At 50.3% G+C, this 19,268-nt stretch overlaps 1 protein-coding gene across 3 annotated transcripts in view; it reads right to left on the reverse strand.

The window, feature by feature from the left end:
* Positions 1–19,268, reverse strand: part of GRM7 (glutamate metabotropic receptor 7) — a 206,904-nt gene that overhangs the window by 26,450 nt on the left and 161,186 nt on the right. For 2 of the 3 annotated variants that reach the window (XM_048315263.1, XM_048315262.1), the window contains exon 8: positions 17,282–18,217. The exons of the other annotated variant lie outside the window; for it this stretch is intronic. In XM_048315263.1, the coding sequence (XP_048171220.1) occupies positions 17,282–18,217 (936 nt within the window). The remainder of the gene's footprint in view (positions 1–17,281; positions 18,218–19,268) is intronic. 3 annotated transcript variants of the gene reach the window in all.

Consider the following 19,268-nt stretch of genomic DNA (forward strand, 5'->3'; position numbering starts at 1 on the left):
AGTGATGGAATAGCAAGTGCTGCTTTCAAACAGCATCTGATGGCTGACAGAGAAACTGAAGCAGCATCAGAGGCAATCCCACGAGTCAGACAGTTTGTACAGACAATATTCAGCTGATTCCTCACCTGCTGCAAGAAGAGCTGCCTTGGCTTTCTGGAGCAGGTACAGAGATAGCAAAGGTGCCCAAAAACTGCTTGGAATCGCTTGGGAGTTGCTCAGCCAAGAAAAGGACAGCACTGGCCCTGGCTCAAGCCAACAAAGGATTAAAGGTGTTTGGAGTTGGTGCCTCCCTGGAACTGGCTGCTGGATTTCCCTGTCCTTGAATGGAAACTGGGCACAGTTAAGGGTGTGCCAGGAAGAAGCCATCCTGCAAGGACAGGAGGCTTTGGAGTGAGATGTGTGCATCCCCACCATGAACAGGATAAGTTCTCTCTCCCTTTGGGTTCATCTGCTCTTTTCTGTGCCCCTGCACACTGAGCACAGCTCAGCACTCTGCTGCCCCTGGATGGGGATGGGGATCCTGCGTCCCACTGCGGATCCAGGGGTGGGCAGCCAGAGGCAGGGGCTGGGCTGTGATCCCTGTCTGCTCAGGGAGAGAATGAGCCCTCCCTGCCCTGTGCCTGCTAACAGAGGTGGTGACAACAGAGGGACACAAAACAGCTGCACGTCCCTCTCCTGATTTTTCTTTCCTGCTAATTACATGTCCACAGGTGATGGACAGAATGTGAAATGGATGAAGTTTCCTCACAGGATCCCAGCCATGGGCTGGTACCCAGAGCAGGTCTGCCCACACCAGGAGCGTCCTGAGACCTCCACCTCTCTGCTGCCGGCTCACCAAAGGTGATCAGAAATTTCAGCCACAGCAGGGCTTGGTGGTATTTCAGGCACAGCCAGAGGGAAGAGCTCCAGAAATCCCATTATCAATCCTCAGAACCATCTAACATCTCTTGCTTGGCATTGCTGTTTGTGATCATAGCTCTAAAATAAGTTACACATCACTAAAAGAGACAAACACAAAGTGCAGCAGAAGTAATGTACATCCTCAACTTCTACTATTAAAATAATGGCTTTTGCCTCTCTCACAGGCTGAGCACTTGGCTTTTTTGAGCTAGAAATAATTCTTCATCTGTCACTTCTTCCAAAAAAACAAAAAAAAAAAAAAAAAAAAAAAAGGAAAGGAAAGGAAAAAAGAGAAAGCCTTCATTTCATCGCTCCCCCTTGCTACTGCACTGCTAAATTGACTGACACACAATCTTGGCATTTTCAGGTATTCAGAGCCAGACTCTGGCTGCTGTTGTAAATCATATTTCTCCACACTTATTGCATTTTATTCATTTTATACATGACCAGAGATTAGAGTTCAAATGAAACAGATTTTGCTATCCTTCTTATATTTGAAACGTCACCAGTCTAGAAATCTTTAATTTTACTCACTTCAACTATTGAATAATTCAATGTAAAAGGAGAAAAAACCCAACCTTGCAACCCTCAGTTTGAGATTTTGAGGAAAATAAAGTGAGAGTCCAGGGCTGTGTCTCTGCAGGATGGGGGGCACTGCACAATGCTGGGACTGTGGCACTGGGACAGCTCCTGGGGCACCAGAGCAGGGTCCTCCAAGCCCTGCAATCACCAACATCTGCAAATACCAAAATCCCCATCCTCAGTTTTAAGAGAGAAGCTGTGGAAGCTTCTGGAAGCATTCCATCAGACCAACCATGGCCATCCAGCACAGCAGAAACTCCTGACTGGGCCCTGAACTTCCCAGAAACACTCCCAGGATCAAATATTGCTCGTAAGGACGGAGCCCAGGCAGCCTCCCCTCACACATCCCCCTTCCTGACCCAAGCAGCTGCTCACTGAACACCAGGCAAAGCTCTCCTGCCATTTTTCTTAAATTATTAAAGCATCCCAGGACAGAAAATAAACTCAGGTCAAATGGTTTTAAGACAATTCCATTTACCTGAGATGGAGGAATGAGCACGAGGAATATCAGTGGAAGGTATTGATTATAAAGAGACAAAGTGCAAGTGGATGTGTAAGTAAACACACAGATGGGCAAGGAAATGGGCAAATAAAAATGTGATGGCCTTCAGAAATGGTTGTGCATAATGAATCAGTTCTGAAGAATCTGGCACGCTAAGGAACACCCGGTGTTCTAGAATTCCACTTTGCAGCCATCCAGGACACATGGAGCTAAGAAATAGTCAGAAAATCCCAAAGAATAGAAAGGTATTGTTTAAAAAGTAACTTTAGATGCTTAACCTCATGCTGATCATGTGTTCAGGTAAATCTCTCTGGTCACCAGGTTAAGGAATTAAATGTTCTTCCCAGAAGTCTCCATCAGAACAAAAGAGGTGCTGGCATTTAGTACTCAGGAGAACCTGGAGTGGTGTTTAGGTTTCCTTGGAGAACCTGGAGTGGTGTTTAGATTTCCTTGGAAAACCTGCAGTAACACTTAGGCTTCTCTGTCTTCCCACACTGGAGGTGCCTTTCCCTGGAGTGAAAACCCCCAAAGTTTGGGGAAGAACTTGTAGTGCAGGACAAGGGGGAATGGCTTCCCACTGCAGAGGGCAGGGTTAGGGGGCACATGGGAAGGAATTGACTCTGATATTCCAAACTCATCACCATAACTTACAGGGACACACGTCAGGAGGATCAAACATTCCTCTGCCGTCCTCTGCACGGAGCCTTTTGGAAGCTGCACAAGAAAGGCAAGGCAGGAAGCATCTCAAAACTAAGGAACCATCCTCTAAGGAACAGCAAGATGGAAACCCAGCAGCAGCAGCTCTGAAAGCCCCTTTGGCTCTCAGGTTGGCTCTGCACCCCCAGGACACTCCATCAGTGGGGGCAGGTGAGGTGACAGGGTGGGTGTGGCACAAGGGGCTCCTGGGCCACGGTCCAGGTCACATCCAGGCCGGGCTCAGAGCCAGAGCAGCTCCTGGAGCAGCTCCTGGATGTGCCCAAGGTTGTCATGGCAATGGGAACTCTGCGAGTGCAGCCCCTGGGAGCTGCAGCTTTGCCTTGACAGCGCTGAAAAATGCTGCCAAAATTATTCATAGCCTGGAAAGGAGAGGCACAAATGCCCTGATGGTTCTCTCTCCTCTCGGGCTCTTTAACCAGTCTGGGGGTTGCAGTTTTGTTTTACTGCCCAGTAAATCACTCAGCCACACGTTATGACGGCAAGCAGCCCTCTCACTTAGGATATTCAGGTCCTGCAAAATTAAATCCACAATGCAGAATAAATACAAGCATTGTTAGAGTTCCCCAATCACACACAGTAAGCTAGCACTGAGAAAACACAGCAAAAGGAACAAGTCAAGCCTTAAGCCAGCCTTACAAGAGGGGTTGATCCAGGCCAGCAGTGCAGGACAGCCCCAGGCCAGGGTTTCTCCTGCTCGACTGGGGTTCAAATCGAGCTGTAATCGAGTGCCCATCACACTCAGGCTCTCCTGAGCTGTCCATTTGCAGTCCTGCCAGGATGAAACCCCAGGCCATGCCCCCAACAAAGAGCAGAGATCCCCACAGAAGGCTGATCTTACAGAGCAAGCCTCAACACCTTTTTTCCATCCTTTCACTCCAATTCTGCTTCCCCTGAGCCAGCCACATGAATGTTTGATTTATACCCAGCCAGCCTGGCCCACTCAGAAGGCTTTGCCTGAGATCAAACTGCTCTTTTTCTGAGACACTCCAGTTAATAAATTCCCTTTGCCTCCATGTGCTTCAGCAACTGAACATCCTCCATATCCCAACACGCCGGGCTTACAAAAACTCACCCCAAACCTTCCCCCATCCAAACTGAAATCCTCTGGCCTTCCCAGAAGAACAGAACTTATTCCCCTGCACAGCTGGATGCAGTATCTTCAATGACCACACCATTCTGACCACGCACCTTGGCTGCACTCTGGGTTTGTGCAGCTGATCCCTACGGGGCTGCACCCCGACACTGCAGTGAGGAGCTGCCCAGCCACAGAGCCTCGGCAGTCACCACCTGGGGACGTTGTCTGGAGGATCCATGCAATTTCCTCCTGGTTTGGCCACTCCAGGGTGTTAATTTCTGGGAGCATGTACTTCATTGACACACTCCTGCCCCTCCTTTAGGGTTCCCTCCGAGCAGACTCCACCAGGCCGACGGGGAAGGAGTCTCCACCCAGCCCTTCCCTGGGGGCCCTTCAGTCACAGAATCACTGAGGTTGGAAAAGACCTCCAAGAGCATCGAGTCTGGCCTTTGGCTGTTCCCCACCTTGTCAGCCAGACCAGAGCCCTGAGTGCCACGGCCAGGGAGGGTGACTCCACCACTGCCCTTTATACTGAGGCAACCCAGTACTCCCAGTATTTCTTCCCAGTATATTCCCAGCTCAACCAGTGTGCAGAACCTCAAACCAATCCCACAAAAAATTCCTTGCCCATCGAATGCCCAAGAAGTGACTGATGGCCCCAGCCCTGCCCGTGCCCAGCACTGACTGTGGTCACCTCACTTCCCCCATCACTACAAATTGCAAAAAGTCATCTGGAATCTTTCAATGTCAGTGAAGTTTGACCCAGGCCCATATTGAGAATATATTCCATATATTTGCATACAAAGTAAAATCTAATTTTGCTTGGAGACCTGCAGGGGAATTTGAAGTGCAAGCCGGTGTCAGTGCAGGAGGGGGAGAGGGAAAGGATAATCCTACACTTATAATTTCTCTTTAAAGACCTTTGGAGTAGAACACTGGCAATAAAAAGCACTGACAAATATACATACATGAAGCAAGCCAGTTTTTCACTGACTTTTGAAATGATAATGGAATTATTACTTAAACCAGAGCATTTACATATTGCTTTGGCTACTTAGAAACAAACTTGTTCTGGCTGGACATGTTCTTTGCCACCACAGTGCTGGGTACAGAGTGTGGAGTGTGCCTGGGGAACTAAAGGCTGCAGTCAAGTACCCCAGAGCAGTTGGCAATTCATTTACTCTTATAACTGGGTTATTTATTCATTTATTTATTTATTAGCATGCCCAGAGCAGCTGTGGCTGCCCCTGGATCCCTGGAAGTGTCCAAGGTCAGGTTGGATGGGGCTTGGAGCAGCCTTGGACAGTGGAAGGTGTTCCTGCCCATGGCAGGGGGTGGCACTGGATGGGCTTTAAGGTCCTTCCAACCAAAACCATTCTGTGAAAATGATTTAATTTTCTGAAGGATGAAGGTGAACAGGGAGTGTGGCAGAGCTGCCTGAAAGAATGGGAGATTCCTGGACAGGGCAGCAAAGCCTTTGTTTCTGACCAGCCACCATGAGGAGTTTAAACCCTGGCACGAGGAAAATAACTCCTTGTATTAAAGAAAAGCAATTTATACCTCAAAACAATCAATAAAAAGGGTCAGACATGGGGTGTGGGCAGCAGCCCCAGCCCCACACAGGCTGGACCCACACACGGCTGCTGACAACAGCTCAGGTGTCCCTGCAAGAACGATGAACGCCAGCAGTTCACCTCTGCCGGCAAACAGCAGCATCTCCTCGGTGCAGGCGCCCTTTCCGAGGCTCGTGTGAGCACAGCCGGGTTTGTGCCAGCCCCTCTCCCTGCCCATCGCGGGGGTTCCTGTCACCAACATCCAGCACCGCCCGGCTCCAAAGGGGCTCCCCTGACCCCTCCACACCTCGGCCAGCGCCTCCTCATCCCTCACCCCACGGGAGAACGCAGCGGGCAGGCGGCACAGCAGGAGCGCGGAAAGGGCTGGGATTATCCCGTGCCGCACACGGGGGCACTGGGAGGTGTTAATCTTCTCTATTATTCCTTCAGAGCGGTGCGAGTTTGCATTTAATTAACTCGGTGACTTGAGCCAGCCAATTCTTGTTGCTGCTAATGTATCACAATTAGAACACACCGTTGCCATGGCAACTGCCCAGTGCATCATAATTCCAACCCCGGCGCTGCTTTGCGCAATCCTTGGGCTCTGTGACACGCAGACGAGCGGTTATTGTTATGCTAAACTGGGAATGGGTAATCCCACAATACAAGATCATTTAGGTGCTCATTTAAACGAGATTTAATTACAAAAAGTCTGTCATTTTAGGACCTGCCAAATTCCAGTCGTTCCACGATCCCCCGTATCTTTGGGAGGTAGCCGTGTGCATCAACGATAATCCAGAGCATCAGGGAAGAGCTTCTCTCTTAATTATCTAACACTGCCTTTTTATTGTAGGAATAAACCAAATTTCCATCTCAAATTAGACGCCGCGGTGACAAATTACAGCAATATCCGGACCATTCTCCAGCGCGGTCTGACGGAGCGATGCCCTGTCCTGCACCATCCCACCGCAGCTCCCATTCCTCATTGCCAGCTCCAAGTTAACTCCGAAATTGCCTCCCACACGTCAGTCATACCTCAGAGATAACACCGCAATTCACTCTGAATTATTCACAGCTCCCTATCAGCACCTTCATTTGGGGTACTCAAACTGAAAGCAATCTGGAATATTACAGGGGGAGAAAACCCCGGGTTTTAAGCCCAAATCAGCTCACATGTGGAACTCATCCACGGCCTGACAGAAGTTAGCGACCCGCAGACACTGATGTGACTCTGTAACTTATTAAACACCTTTGAACAGGATAAACCCCCGAGCCTGGTTATTGCTGCCTTCAGAGCCGCGCCGTGGAGCTTCACCGAGAGCGATCCGCTGCCGCTATTGCACGGCAAGGGAGAGACGTGCAGCAGCTCGCAGCTGCCTTATCTCTGCGTGAGGGAGCCGCGAGGAAGCCCATGAACACAAACTGAATTTGTGACAAACTCTGTCTCCCGTCAGCGCCGGGACAGCGAGCATCCGAGCAGGGATTCATTCTGCTGGCATCGCGGTCCGCCCGCGCCGCGCCGCTCCCGCAGGGCGCTGACTCCGGTGGGTGCTGCTCTGGGCATCGCTCCCCGAGCCCGGGGCCACGGGCTGGGCTCCGAGCAGCCCCCGAGCCCCGCACACGCGGCCGGAGCAGGCGCTGGGCTGCGCCCAAGGCACGCCTCGCTCGGGGCCAAAGCGGAGCCAGGGCTCGGCGCCGCTCCGCGCACGCTGCCAGCACCAACGGGGACATCACAGGCCCTGACCTCCCCTTCTTATCTTCAGTCATTATCAGATTTCATCTTCCAGTCAATAAAAGCTGCTAAAACAACATTGATTTTGAAGTTCTGGAGAATCAAATCACTTGACTCTCTTGGTCCTCCAATTAAGGCACCAGAATAAATCTTAACTACTCCCTAATACCAGTTTTCACAAGACTTTCTTCAGCTGTAATCACGTTTAAGCACCTTGGCTAAACTAATTGATTTCCACTGCTTTTCCTTCCCACCACCTAAGAGAGTCTGTGCTGAGCTTTCCAGTGCATCTCCTCTCCAGCTTACTGGTGAATTACTGCTGCGAGCTCCGTTGTTAAGCAGGATCTGTTCCACTACTAAAAAGAGCCATCTTGTCTCCAAATGATATTTAATTATCTCCATTAAACATTACAGGCTGCTCTGATGCTCGAGATGTAAATCAGAGGGAACAAGAGGAAGATGAGACCATATTGTTCATCACATGTTTTGTCCTCCTACTCCCTCTGCACTCTCTTAAATAAGTGTCTCTAGAGGTAAGGCCAAGGCAGATCTTGTGAACGCTCGAGTTAATCAATTTACAATACACACATTATTTTCCACCAGTGAAACCATGAGGCTTGGGCAGGGTTAAACCTCAGCTTTCCGTGCTGTGGCACAGGCAGTTAAGGGCTGAATGGATGGTGTTTAATGAGCAATTAACAGTGCAAGAATAGCTGTTATTGCTGAGCAACCCCTCGTTTCACCTCGTTCCCCTACCTGCGTTTTGTCACCACAGACACTCCAGCCGTTCAAAGCCAAGTGCCACCGCAGACGGAAAAACCCTTGGTGAAACTCTGACTACTGGCCCTGCTAAACCTGAAAAGCCCTTCAGAAGGGCCTGACAATTACCAGGTCACGGGCTGCCCCATCACCAGGGGCATGGCTGGGAAACGTCCAGGTGAGGAGCCTGTGCTGTAAAACACCCTGTGGGTTCATGTCCAGGTGCTGCCCGCCCCCTCCCAGCCCCACTGCCCACTCTGGGAAGGAAAATGTCCAGATCTTTGGTTTCTGCTGCTGAGACAGCACAGAGCGGGCACGTCACCAACAGCAACGCTGGAAATGCTGTCAAACCACTAAAGTGCTGAAGGAAAAAGTCTGCCTTGGTTTTTTTCACACCACCCACGGCAAGGGCAGCACTGCCCCACTGAGACCCTTCTTTAACAGGGAAAACCAGGACAAACACAATCTCTGGCCTCTTCCCCAGCTTCCCTGTTCTCTTCCACTCTGTCTCCTCACCCCTTTATCCTCTCATGGGCTAAACTCCTACCTTTTGAGAACCTTTCCATTTGTCATTGGCATCAATCCCCTGACAGCAGTTGCCAGCTTCTTTCTGCTCTATAAACACCACTCTGGGTCTCTGAAGCTGCCGGGGACACAGGGACCTGCTGCCACCCCGGGACCGGCACCTGGGGACAGGGACCCGCCTCCCAACACAGCCAGGCCAAACAGCATCGGGGTGACCTGGTCAGGGCCCCCAGCCGTGTCCCTGGTGGCTGTGGCCCCTCCCCAGCACTGACCCCCGCCAGACCTTACACCCCCAGCTCTGCTGCGGGAGGGAAGGATCCCCACTGGCTGCTTCTGCCCCATTCTCCTGGATGAAACAAGCAGAGAGTTTAAAAAGCTGTTATTTCAAAATGCAGAAATATGAACATGCCCCAAATCACTTTTGACATGGTACAGTTGGGACACAATTTTTTTGCTTCAGTCTACAAGAATTCATTGTTGTTTCTCTTTAACCTTCTGCTAAGCTTATGCCTCAAAGACAAAACACGAGGCAATTTCTATGACTGAGTATGATGGTTTCTACTTTTATTATTATTACATGCCTGCTTAAACCGTTTAAAACAACAAATAAATCCTTCAAGTCAATATTTTTGGGTCCATCTTTTATGTACAGAGAATCCTACTTTTGCTCTGCATTACACTGCCCTTGCTAGACTGAAAATGCTCTTGGCAGAGCAGCTCTTCTCTGCCCCTGCAAACCCAGCTGTGCTTAGCTCTGGTGGGCACAGAGGAGCTGATGTTTGGTGTCAGAGGATCTCTCCCAAACAAACTGCAGCCATCTCCATGATCCACACAGGCCTGGCTTTGTGGAGGGGAGATTCCCTTATCACTGCCTGCAACTTGGGATCTTTCACTGATTTTGGAGGAAAATTTTGGTTTAAGGAGGGTAATTTAGATTAGATATCAGGAAGAAATTGTTCTTCCTGGGTGGGGAGGCCCTGGCACAGGGTGCCCAGAGCAGCTGGGGCTGCCCCTGGATCCCTGGCAGTGTCCAAGGCCAGGTTGGGCATTGGGGCTTGGAGCAGCCTGGGACAGTGGGAGGTGTCCCTGCCCATGGCAGGGGTGGCACTGGATGGGCTTTAGGGTCCTTTCCAACCCAACCCATTCCATGATTCCATGAACAGCTGACTCCAAAGCTGAATGTTCTCTTCATTCCACGCTGGTTTGGAGCAGGATGATGCCCTGGCCTGCCCGTGGGAAGTCACTCTCTGTGACACCCATCCCATGACAGGGCTTTGCAAGGCTGAGATTTTCCCAGTGCTGCCTCAGGAACACAGCAAAGTGGAAAACGCCCCCCAGCCCCGCCCAGCAGCGGCGTGGTCGATGCAAGAGCTCTGCTGGGGAAATTATGTTGTCAACCCAAGCGAGTTTGACATTCAGAGATACCACAATGCAAGCAAAGAGAAAAGTTTCATCAACACAGTAATTACTGCTCTGGACTCAACGGAGCCGCAATTATTTCCCGGTGAGGGGCTGTCAGTTTGTGCTGCAGATAAAAACTGTTGATAGGGCTGCCAGGGGCCCGTGCAGAGATGGCTTTTCAGATGTAAAACCCTCCTGGCAATTCTACCTTTTCTAAAAAAAAAAAGAGGAACAAAAAAAGTACATGTCAACACTATGCATTAAACACCTACATGTTTTTTCCTTTAAAAATTGTGTTGCTTTTTAGCCAGAGGCAGTTAAGTATGCACCAGAAATTCCAGGGGGAAAAGAGACCTTCGTTGCCCACTTGTCCTTTTTTTGACATCAAGTGTGTGCACAGGACAGGGGCAGCTGTGGCCTGCCCAGAGGTGGTGATGCCGAGAGCCATGGGCAAGTGCCTCTGCCACAGCTGGGCTCACAGGTGGAAAAGCACCACAAATATTCCCAAATCTGCTGCTCCAGTCAAACAGAGATTGTCCAGACTTGGGGCTTTTGGTGAATTGGTCAAAATAGAGATACAGAAGGCTGAGGAGGAGCTGGGTCCAGCTCCCAGTGCTGCACCAGTGCCATGGAGGGAGGCTCAGGCTGAGAGCAGGGAAAGGTTCTTCCTCCAGAGGGTGCTGGGCACTGCCCAGGCTCCCCAAGGAATGGGCACGGTCCCGAGGCTGCCAGAGCTCCAGGAGCGTTTGGACAGCGCTGCCAGGGATGCCCAGGGTGGGAGTGTTGGGGTGTCTGTGCAGGGCCAGGAGCTGCACTGGGTGATCCTGTGGGTCCCTTCCAGCCCAGGATAGTCTGTAATGCTGTGATTTTCACTGCTGTAGTGCCCTCTCCTTTCTGGGTTCCATTTATTTTCCCATCTTCCAAACAATTTTTTTTCTGTCTCCTCAGCACAGCTGGGAATGAAAAAGGCTGGAATTATCACAGCAAAGAGATCCCTCACTGCCAACATCAGACATCAAAGCAGCCACTCAGAGGCTTCAAAGGGTCCCTGGGTGACGCAGCACCACCGTGGGGACAGGAACCAAGTCACTTCTGCTTACATGAACACATCTCCCCTGTGAGACAGCACACAAACCCAAACGTGGTATAACTGCTCTGTGACAGAGATACCTGCCCCAATAATTGCAAATTTCACTGAATGAACTGATTTTTAATTATCCTCCCGCTCTGCCCTCTCCCTGGCTGTCAGGGATGCTGCCTGAGCGGAGCACAGTGCCTGCTCTACCTGGCTCTGCTGGTGGCACCGCTCGCTGGGGGAGCCCCCCTCCCCAGGTAATTATGTGGAACACGATTGTGGCCTTGGGCTCTGCCTGCTCAGTGTTTGCAATTAGATTTTACTACAAACGTACATATTAACATTAAAGGAGCATTACAATGCAGCAAATGTGATAAACCAGAGCGACGTTACGTGTACCTTCTGCTTCTGTTCTTTCAAGAATCATAATCACCATTAATTTATGGTCTTCTGAGGAGGATCTAATTACTCCAATCAGCCCTTATTTCACTGAGAGTGTGTACGTGTGCTGTTCCCTGCCTTTAAATACCTGCACTGACAATAGAGACAGCACAGACCTGCATTTTCAGGGGTCCTGCAGCCTCCCACTGCCTGGCTGAGCATGGGTCTGAACATAGGCAGCTGCTTGGGTGGGAGATCCCCCAGACAGGACCAAGCAAAGGTAGGAATCCCTTTCCCAGGAGAGCCCTGACTTGGGAGTACAATGCAGTGCTGTGGGTAATTATTTATTACCAAAATGTGTTTGCTTCTTTCAAGACACCACCTTGAAGAGCAGCGGTGTCACCTCCCCCAGCCTGGCCAGATCCTGGGTGAATAATTCTGCCCACTTTGGTTTGCCAAATCTTCCCCTCAGGCAGGTCCTGCACAGCCACAAGCTAAACCAGCTCCAAGGGTTCTTCAAAGCCACGACCCTGAAGTACACCTGTGTTCCCTCTCGCCTCTCCTGATCCCAGTGACAGCCCCACTGGTGCTCCATGGGAGCAGGGACAGCCCATGTCACAGCCACCTCTGCGTCCCCAGGGCCAGCAGCCAACCCTCAGCCAGCCCCCGGCAGGAGCCAGGGCAGAGCAGGGCCCTGCAGCATCAATCTCAGCCCTTTTTCCACACTCACCCATCCCACGAGTTCTCTACCCAAGCTCTGGTTTGCCTTTCCCCCACCACGAGTCCCATCCATCCCTGTCCTGTCACAGGAGGCCATTCCCTCCTTCCCAGCCATCCCTGTCCTGTCACTGAGGCCATTCCCTCCTTCCCAGCCATCCCTGTCACATCAAACACAAGTGACAAATCCCCCCCTTCTCTCTGCTGCACCCGAGTGTGAGGCTGTGGACACCCACAAATCCCAGGAGCCCAAGTTTAGGCACCAAGTTTTCCTTGCTATTTTTCTTTCTCTTTTCCAGCCTCCATGGCAGAGGGAGCTGTGGCAGAGCTCCTGCTGAGCCCTGACTCCCTGAGGCGCCCAGCAAACACCAGGAACCAACCCAGTCAGTAATTTCCCCTATTTCCTGGGGTGTTCTCTCCTCCAGGAGCCTCAGAGGCCATAACCCAACTCTAGCCAGGGGGTGGTGGGTCTGTGAGTGTCTCTTCAGGGAACAAACCTCCCCCCAGAGCAGCAGGGAGAGGAAAACAGGCATGTGGCCAAAGATCAACAACTCCAGAACCCGGGACTCCTGCAGCACTCACCAGTTCAACGACACAGATGGAAATGCTGAGCTCCTGTTTAGGGTTACACCTTTAGCAGCAGTGACACCTTAAAAGCCTTCTAATTTGGCTGTGGTTTGACTGGTCACAGCCTCCCTTCCCACTGGGAAGGCCAAATGAATGCAGAGGGTAATAAAGTAAATCTTACTGAGAACTTGACCCAGAAGCTGTGCTTAAAATTTTTGATTAGTTCTACAGAAACTAGAATTGAAGCTCTATAGGCACTCAAAGGTTTTCACAAGAGTTTTTATGCACTTTTCAGCAGTGTTGTTATATAACCTGATAAAAACCTAGGCCAGGATCACTTTTGTAGTGAAGGTTATCAGCCTTCCAAAAATTCCACTGATTATTTCACTTCTAGATTTCAAAGAACACCTAATTTCTCCTCAATTAAAATGCAGAACTCCAGTACTCCACAAAAGTGGATTTTATTGAATACCCCGTGCTTGGAGGATCTCCAGACCTCGTGGCTCCAGCCTGGAGGGTCTGAACTGCAATGAGGTGAAGCTGCTCTTCAATTCAGGCTTGACTCATGACAACTCTAATGTCAGATCCTTAAATTCCGGGGTGTTCTCAGGGATACAGTCGAGGCTGGATAAAATCAGCAACTTCAGCACCTGAACATGCAGATAATGCAGTGATGGGTGAAGTGAAAGTGCATCAATGAGAGAAATTCCTGTTATCAGAATCCTCCTTTAAATGAAAGCTGCAATCCACCCCTGTCCCTGTGTGAGCCCCAAATCTGGGCAGATTCAGTCACATTCCCTGGAGCCTCGAAGCCTGATTTTCTCCACGATACAACAGTGTAAAATTCCAACAGATGTTGCATTAAATTCCTCATAACTCCCAAATCCATATATGTAGAGTTGCTATAGCAACTGTCAGCTCAAGCCTTCCCAAGGGAGAAAATAAAAGTGTGTCCTACCTGGCTAATTGGTATTTGTGTTACAGAGAATTGAAGGGTAACTTAGTTTCACCAAAAAATAGAACATAGACTGAAGTGCTCCTGTGCTAATGTGACATTATTTAATCTGAACAAGGACCTATTTTGCATGTGCCTTCAAATTACAGTATTTATGGAACACTTAACACAATAAGTAAAAGCGTTGCTGCCAAATATGCCTGACTTGCTCTGCTTATTGACTTCAATAAAAGGGACATTGAAAAAAAAAATAGAGAAAGAAGGAGGAAGGTGGAAGAGCTGATGGAATTAGGGACTTCAAATTGCATAGTAGTTGTATTACAAAAACCTACAAAACCCCCCAAAACCCCCAACAATTTACAACCAAAAATTCATGCAGAAATAAGCTGATGGAAGGTCACAACTCTTTTCCCTATTTCAACTTTTCCCTACTTCTCATCATTGCAGGAAGAATAAAGCATCCCAGGCAGGATGGCCACACTGGCTGAACAGCAGTCACCCCTCACTCAGAGGCATGATTAGAACTTTTTTAACTTGCAAAAAGCCCCGAAAATCATTCAAGAAAAAATCCCACTGGCAGGATATATTGAGGAGCACGCTGACAGTTCTCACTGGCTTGTAAAGACATCCAGAAATGTATTATTTTAATCTTGGCACAATTACTGAATAAAAGCAATCACAGCTCTGAGGCAGCAGAACCTGTATGAAACATGAAAATATAATGATGACATCTCTCTCTCTATCAGCCCAGTGACATAATCTGAGAAAATGAGATTTTAGGGGAATATTCAGTTTCTCTGGGCACCCTGTGCCAGGGCCTCCTCACCCTCAGAGGGTGGAATTCCTTCCATATATCCAGCCTAAATCTCCCCTCCTTTGCTAAAAGCCATTAAGTGGCTTTCTATCAAATACACGCTGAAGGAAGGATCTTCACGAGCAGAGCCAGCACAATTCCTGCCCCCAGAACTGTCCTGCTCCCCCAAAGGTTACACAGCATTTTTAGGAGATCCACCAGATACAGGAGAACACAACCCCCCAAAGCTGCACAGTGCCCAGGCATGGAGCTCTGAGAGCTCTGTGTCCCAGCCAAGGGAACTCCGGGAGTGCTGGAACGTGGGAAGGACGAGCACATTCCACATCCATGGGATCCATGTGCTGCATTACCAAGCCAAGCCCATAGACCACAGCTGACCCATAAATCACAACCAACCACGTGTTCTCTCCACTTTTGATGGTGGACAAAGAACCAGGTTGAGTAAACTCAAGCTGTAAAAAGATCTGAAATCTGCTTTTACCACCTCCCATACACCCCATGGTTCATCTGCATCCTGGAGAAACTCTGGGTTCTGGCCTTCCTCACACTGCCCTGCCTCCCTCCACTTGCTGCAACAGCTCCTGCTTGAATTATTCACCTTTTATGAATTACCTGCAGCACATTGCCAGGGGTTTTTTGTTGTTGTTGGAGGTGTTATTCTCTACCCTGAACAAGGCAGGTGTTTTCAATATGCCTTCTACCAAACAACATTATGCTTGTATTTATTGATAAAATAAAATAAATCCATATACTGAAACCCACAGTGTTGTATATAACCCCATTCCTCAGTTTAAAAGATTGTGCTGCATGAGATTTTTTAGCAGGTACAATTTCCATTCCAGCACAGACATGCGTGGCTAAGCTAAGGCACAATATTTTCCAGAGGAAATATCTGACAGGAAATCAGTAGCAAGCACAAAAAAGCACAATCCCTGCACCCCCACCCAAAAGGAGTGACAGAAGAGAAAGAAAAGCAGCAAAGCTCCTGTAGCTGCAGCTCTGTGCAGGGCAGGAGGGGGAAAGCCCCAGGAGCAGGGCCAGCACTGGGGTTCGGCACCGTGTACTGGTCCCACAGCCCAGGACCTGCCCAGGCCTGCAGGGACACAGGGACTGGACCTGGGGCCATCCACGCATGGCCACTGCACAGGGAGGGTCACACTGGGGGCTTTGCTGGACTGGACAGAGCAGCTTTCAGCCCGAGGAATGGGGATGAGCCCCAGCAGCACAGAGCAGCCACTGCTGTCCCCATCCCCAGCGTCCCCTATGCCCCCGGGCTGGGGCACAGCACAGTGAGGGGCTGCTTCTCCTGCCCTGTACCCTCCACTGTGCCCTGTGTGAGATCAAGTTCATCATCATCTCTTCTGCTGTCCTACAAGGGCTGTATGAGAATCCAATGCTTCCAGAGTCCAGGTTTAATTCAGCCCCAGGAGTACACAGACACCTCAAGCTTTTGCTGCTGAACAATTCTGAGTGCTGGCAGCAGCCTCTGGAATTCTTTGTGGTTTAATATCACTTGGTTAAATCTTTGCAGACAACAATTCCAAGCACTTCAGCTCAGTCTCCTGCAGGCCCCACTCCCATGCAGGGAGCCTGAGAGCTGCTGAGCACCCCCCGTGTCAGAGCCAGGTACAGACAGACCCCACTGCAGCCAGAGCTGCTTCTGCTGCTCCTTATCTCACCTTCAACAGGGAGAGCAGAGGCATTTGAAGTGTTCATAAGCCTTGGCAGGTTTCCCTTCCAGTTGAAATTAATTCCCTTTAGGGATGCAATGGCTCTGGAAAGCCCAGTGCAGAGGTGAGAGGATCCATGAAAACTTCTCCATAACCCCTGCTCCTACCTGGCTGTCCTGGGTGGTCCCCTCTTCCCCTGAGGGCCAAAGCAACTGTGGATCTCTACAACCTCCTGAGCTGCAGAGAGCAAAGCTCTGTGCAGCCCCTTCCCAAGGAAGAGCCCTGGAGCCACAGCAGGACCTGCCCCAGTGACCCCGTTGTGTTCCTGCAGCTTCAGCCCAGCAGCCCCCGGGTTTAACCACGGCCTCTTTGGGAGTGATAGCCCTGCTCAAGGTGAGACCTGCCAGCTGGCATGAGAAACTGGCTCACCCATTAAGAAGACACAATAATTCCATCCACAGCACTGAGCCTGCCCCAGTTCCGTGTTCGAGAACAAATGGAAAATGAAAATAGAGGTGAAAAAAGGACCAAGAAGCCAAAGCTCTTTCCTGCACAGGAAAGCGTGGGTTCAGGATCGGGGGAGAACAGCATGCTACCACATCCATGCAAGGGCTGGGGGGAGCATCTGAGGCAGGTGAGTGGTGCCTGGATTCAGGAGCACACCACAGGTAAGGATGTGGTGTTTCCTCCAGGCTGGGGTGGGGTGGAGGGGTAAAACAGACTGACAGAAGCTCAGGACAGCCCAGTATCACCATTGCTCTCTAAATACTGGGCTTGGAGGTATTTGCCAAATCCCTCTGAAATGACAGCTCTTCTCCAGAGAGAAGTAAAAGTGAATCTGCATCATGGAGCATCAGCTGGAGCCACTGGGCTCAGCCACAGGAGCTCAGGACAGGCCCTTTACACCATGGTGTAAATGTGTCCTGGGGCTGCTCTGTGAGCAGAGCACTCCTCAGACTCCACACTGCCCTCAGGGCTCAGGTCCAGAGGCACAGGAGTCTGTTTGAGTATTTTTTGACAGTTTTCTTGCTTACATCTTGTATTCAAAATGATTGAGTTAGGAGATGCCTCTTTGTGGATAATATGACAGCTAATTCCCACTTATCCTACTGAAAAGAAACAATTGAAATAGATGCAACAATGAAACTAACAGCTAATGTGATTGCTATTGATCATTTGCCAGTTTATCAAACGAATGGCCCACGAGCTAGACGGGGAAGGTAAACAGTGCCATAGATTGCCCGTGAGTCAGGAACGAGCTGACTGGAGAGCTCAGCTGGAAATCCACGGAAAGCTGACACCAGCACGTCGTTACAACCACAGTGAATCCTGAGGTACCTGTGCACTCTCACCTACCTTTTCGGCTGACTGGGCCGTGCCAAAAAATATTGGAATGAAGGCAAGCCATACTATACAGGTAGTGTACATAGTGAATCCAATGGGTTTGGCTTCATTAAAATTCTCTGGGACCCCCCGAGTCTTGATGGCATACACAGTGCACGTCACCATGAGCAGAATGCTATAACCCAAGGAACAAATGATTTGTAGATCCGTAATGTCACATTTGAGAACTCCTCTGGCCTGATCGGGGTTCATAGTTTTCTGCTCATCATAATCTATGATGATGTTGGGTGGGTCAACTGCAAACCAAATAAAGACCCCCAGCAGCTGGACCGATATCAAGCTGGAGGTGATGGCCAGCTGCGAGGTGGGGCTGATCAGCCTGGGCGCAGTCACCGACTTCTTGCCCTGCTCGAAGATGCGGTAGATGCGGTTGGTCTTGGTCAGCAGGGCCGCGTAGCTGATGCACATGCCCAGGCCCAGGAAGATCCTGCGGAAGGAGCACACGGCCACGTCGGGCTTGGCGATCATCAGGAAGGTGATGATGTAGCACAGGAAGATGCCGGTCAGCAGCACGTAGCTGAGCTCCCGGCCCGAGGCCCGCACGATCGGCGTGTCGTTGTAGCGGATGAACGTGGCCATGACGAAGATGGTGGCGATGATCCCCAGCATGGCCAAGAAGACGGGGATGACGGCCCAGGGCGAGTGCCACTCCAGCTTGATGATGGGGATGGAGCGGCAGCCGGTGCGGTTCTCGTTGGGCCGCTCGTTGTAGGAGCAGAGCAGGCAGGTGACCTCGTCGGCCTGGTACTGGTACCCGTCGCACAGCTCGCAGTGCCAGCAGCATGGCATCCCCTTCACCATCTTCTTCCTCTCGCCCGGCCGGCACGGCTGGCTGCACACCGAGGGGGGCACGGAGCGCACGCCCCCGCCCCACTGCATCTCCTCGATCTGTGGGACAGGGACACAAAGAGGCTCAGGGTTAGGGCTGGCTTAGGGCTGGCTGCACACCGAGGGGGGCACAGCACGCACACCTCCTCCCCACTGCATCTCTTCTGTGGGACAGCGACACAAAGAGACTCTGGGTTAGGGCTGGCAGCCACAGACACGAGCTGGGAATGAAGAGGGGGGACCCAGGGGAACCCCAACACGCAAAACCCAACTGGATGAACGTCTCCTCTGGCAGACTCCTGGAACCACACACCGGTGCCTCTGTGTGGGGCTCCGGTGCCGAACTGTGTTTACTGCCTCCATTTTTTGTTTCTATTTGTAGATGAGTATAAGTAGACGTGTGTAAGTCTGATGGAATGACACACAAGCCCAGATAAAGCAGGAGAGTGAAAACCTGTTGTTTCATGAAAATTAATAGGAACATTGCAATCCTTGAGGGAAGGCAGGACTTACATTTGCAAGGCCACTTTCCAAAAACCTTGGGGCTTCTTACAGAGACAGAACAGAGATCTTCCTTCCTGGAACTGCTACTGACCAGGGGAAGATTTGGAATGAGGAGGAAATGTGTTTTCTATAGGGCATGGAATCAGTGAGAATGGGGAAGGTCTGCTCTACAAGCCAGGTAAGAAATATGAAGGACAAAGAAAATGGTCATCACTGAAAAACGCAGTAATTAGATAATATTTCATTTCAAAGTCACATTCAGCTTTTGAAATACCACACGTGCTTCTGGGAATGCAAATGATAAATGATTATGTTCAATATATGGAAAGTCTCACTTGCTCCACAGTCTGGAGAATCCTGAACTCCAAGGTATGTGACAAAGGCTCGCAAGTACTGTGGAGAACTAGACTCACAAATCATTTCAAACTATGCCCGACTAAAGCCACTCACCAGCTTCCAAGAACAAGGAAGGATTAGCATTGGAGCCCCAGGGAAACAGTCCAGACTGGACGCCTGGGAAGGTCCTGGCATTCCCAGCACACCTCAGTGGCTCCAGCAGCTGCTGTGTGTGTGTGTGTCTGTTCCAAACATAAAACCTGATCCCCTG

The sequence above is a fragment of the Corvus hawaiiensis genome, chromosome 11 (assembly GCF_020740725.1).
Source record: "Corvus hawaiiensis isolate bCorHaw1 chromosome 11, bCorHaw1.pri.cur, whole genome shotgun sequence".
Taxonomy (NCBI): Eukaryota; Metazoa; Chordata; class Aves; order Passeriformes; family Corvidae; genus Corvus; species Corvus hawaiiensis.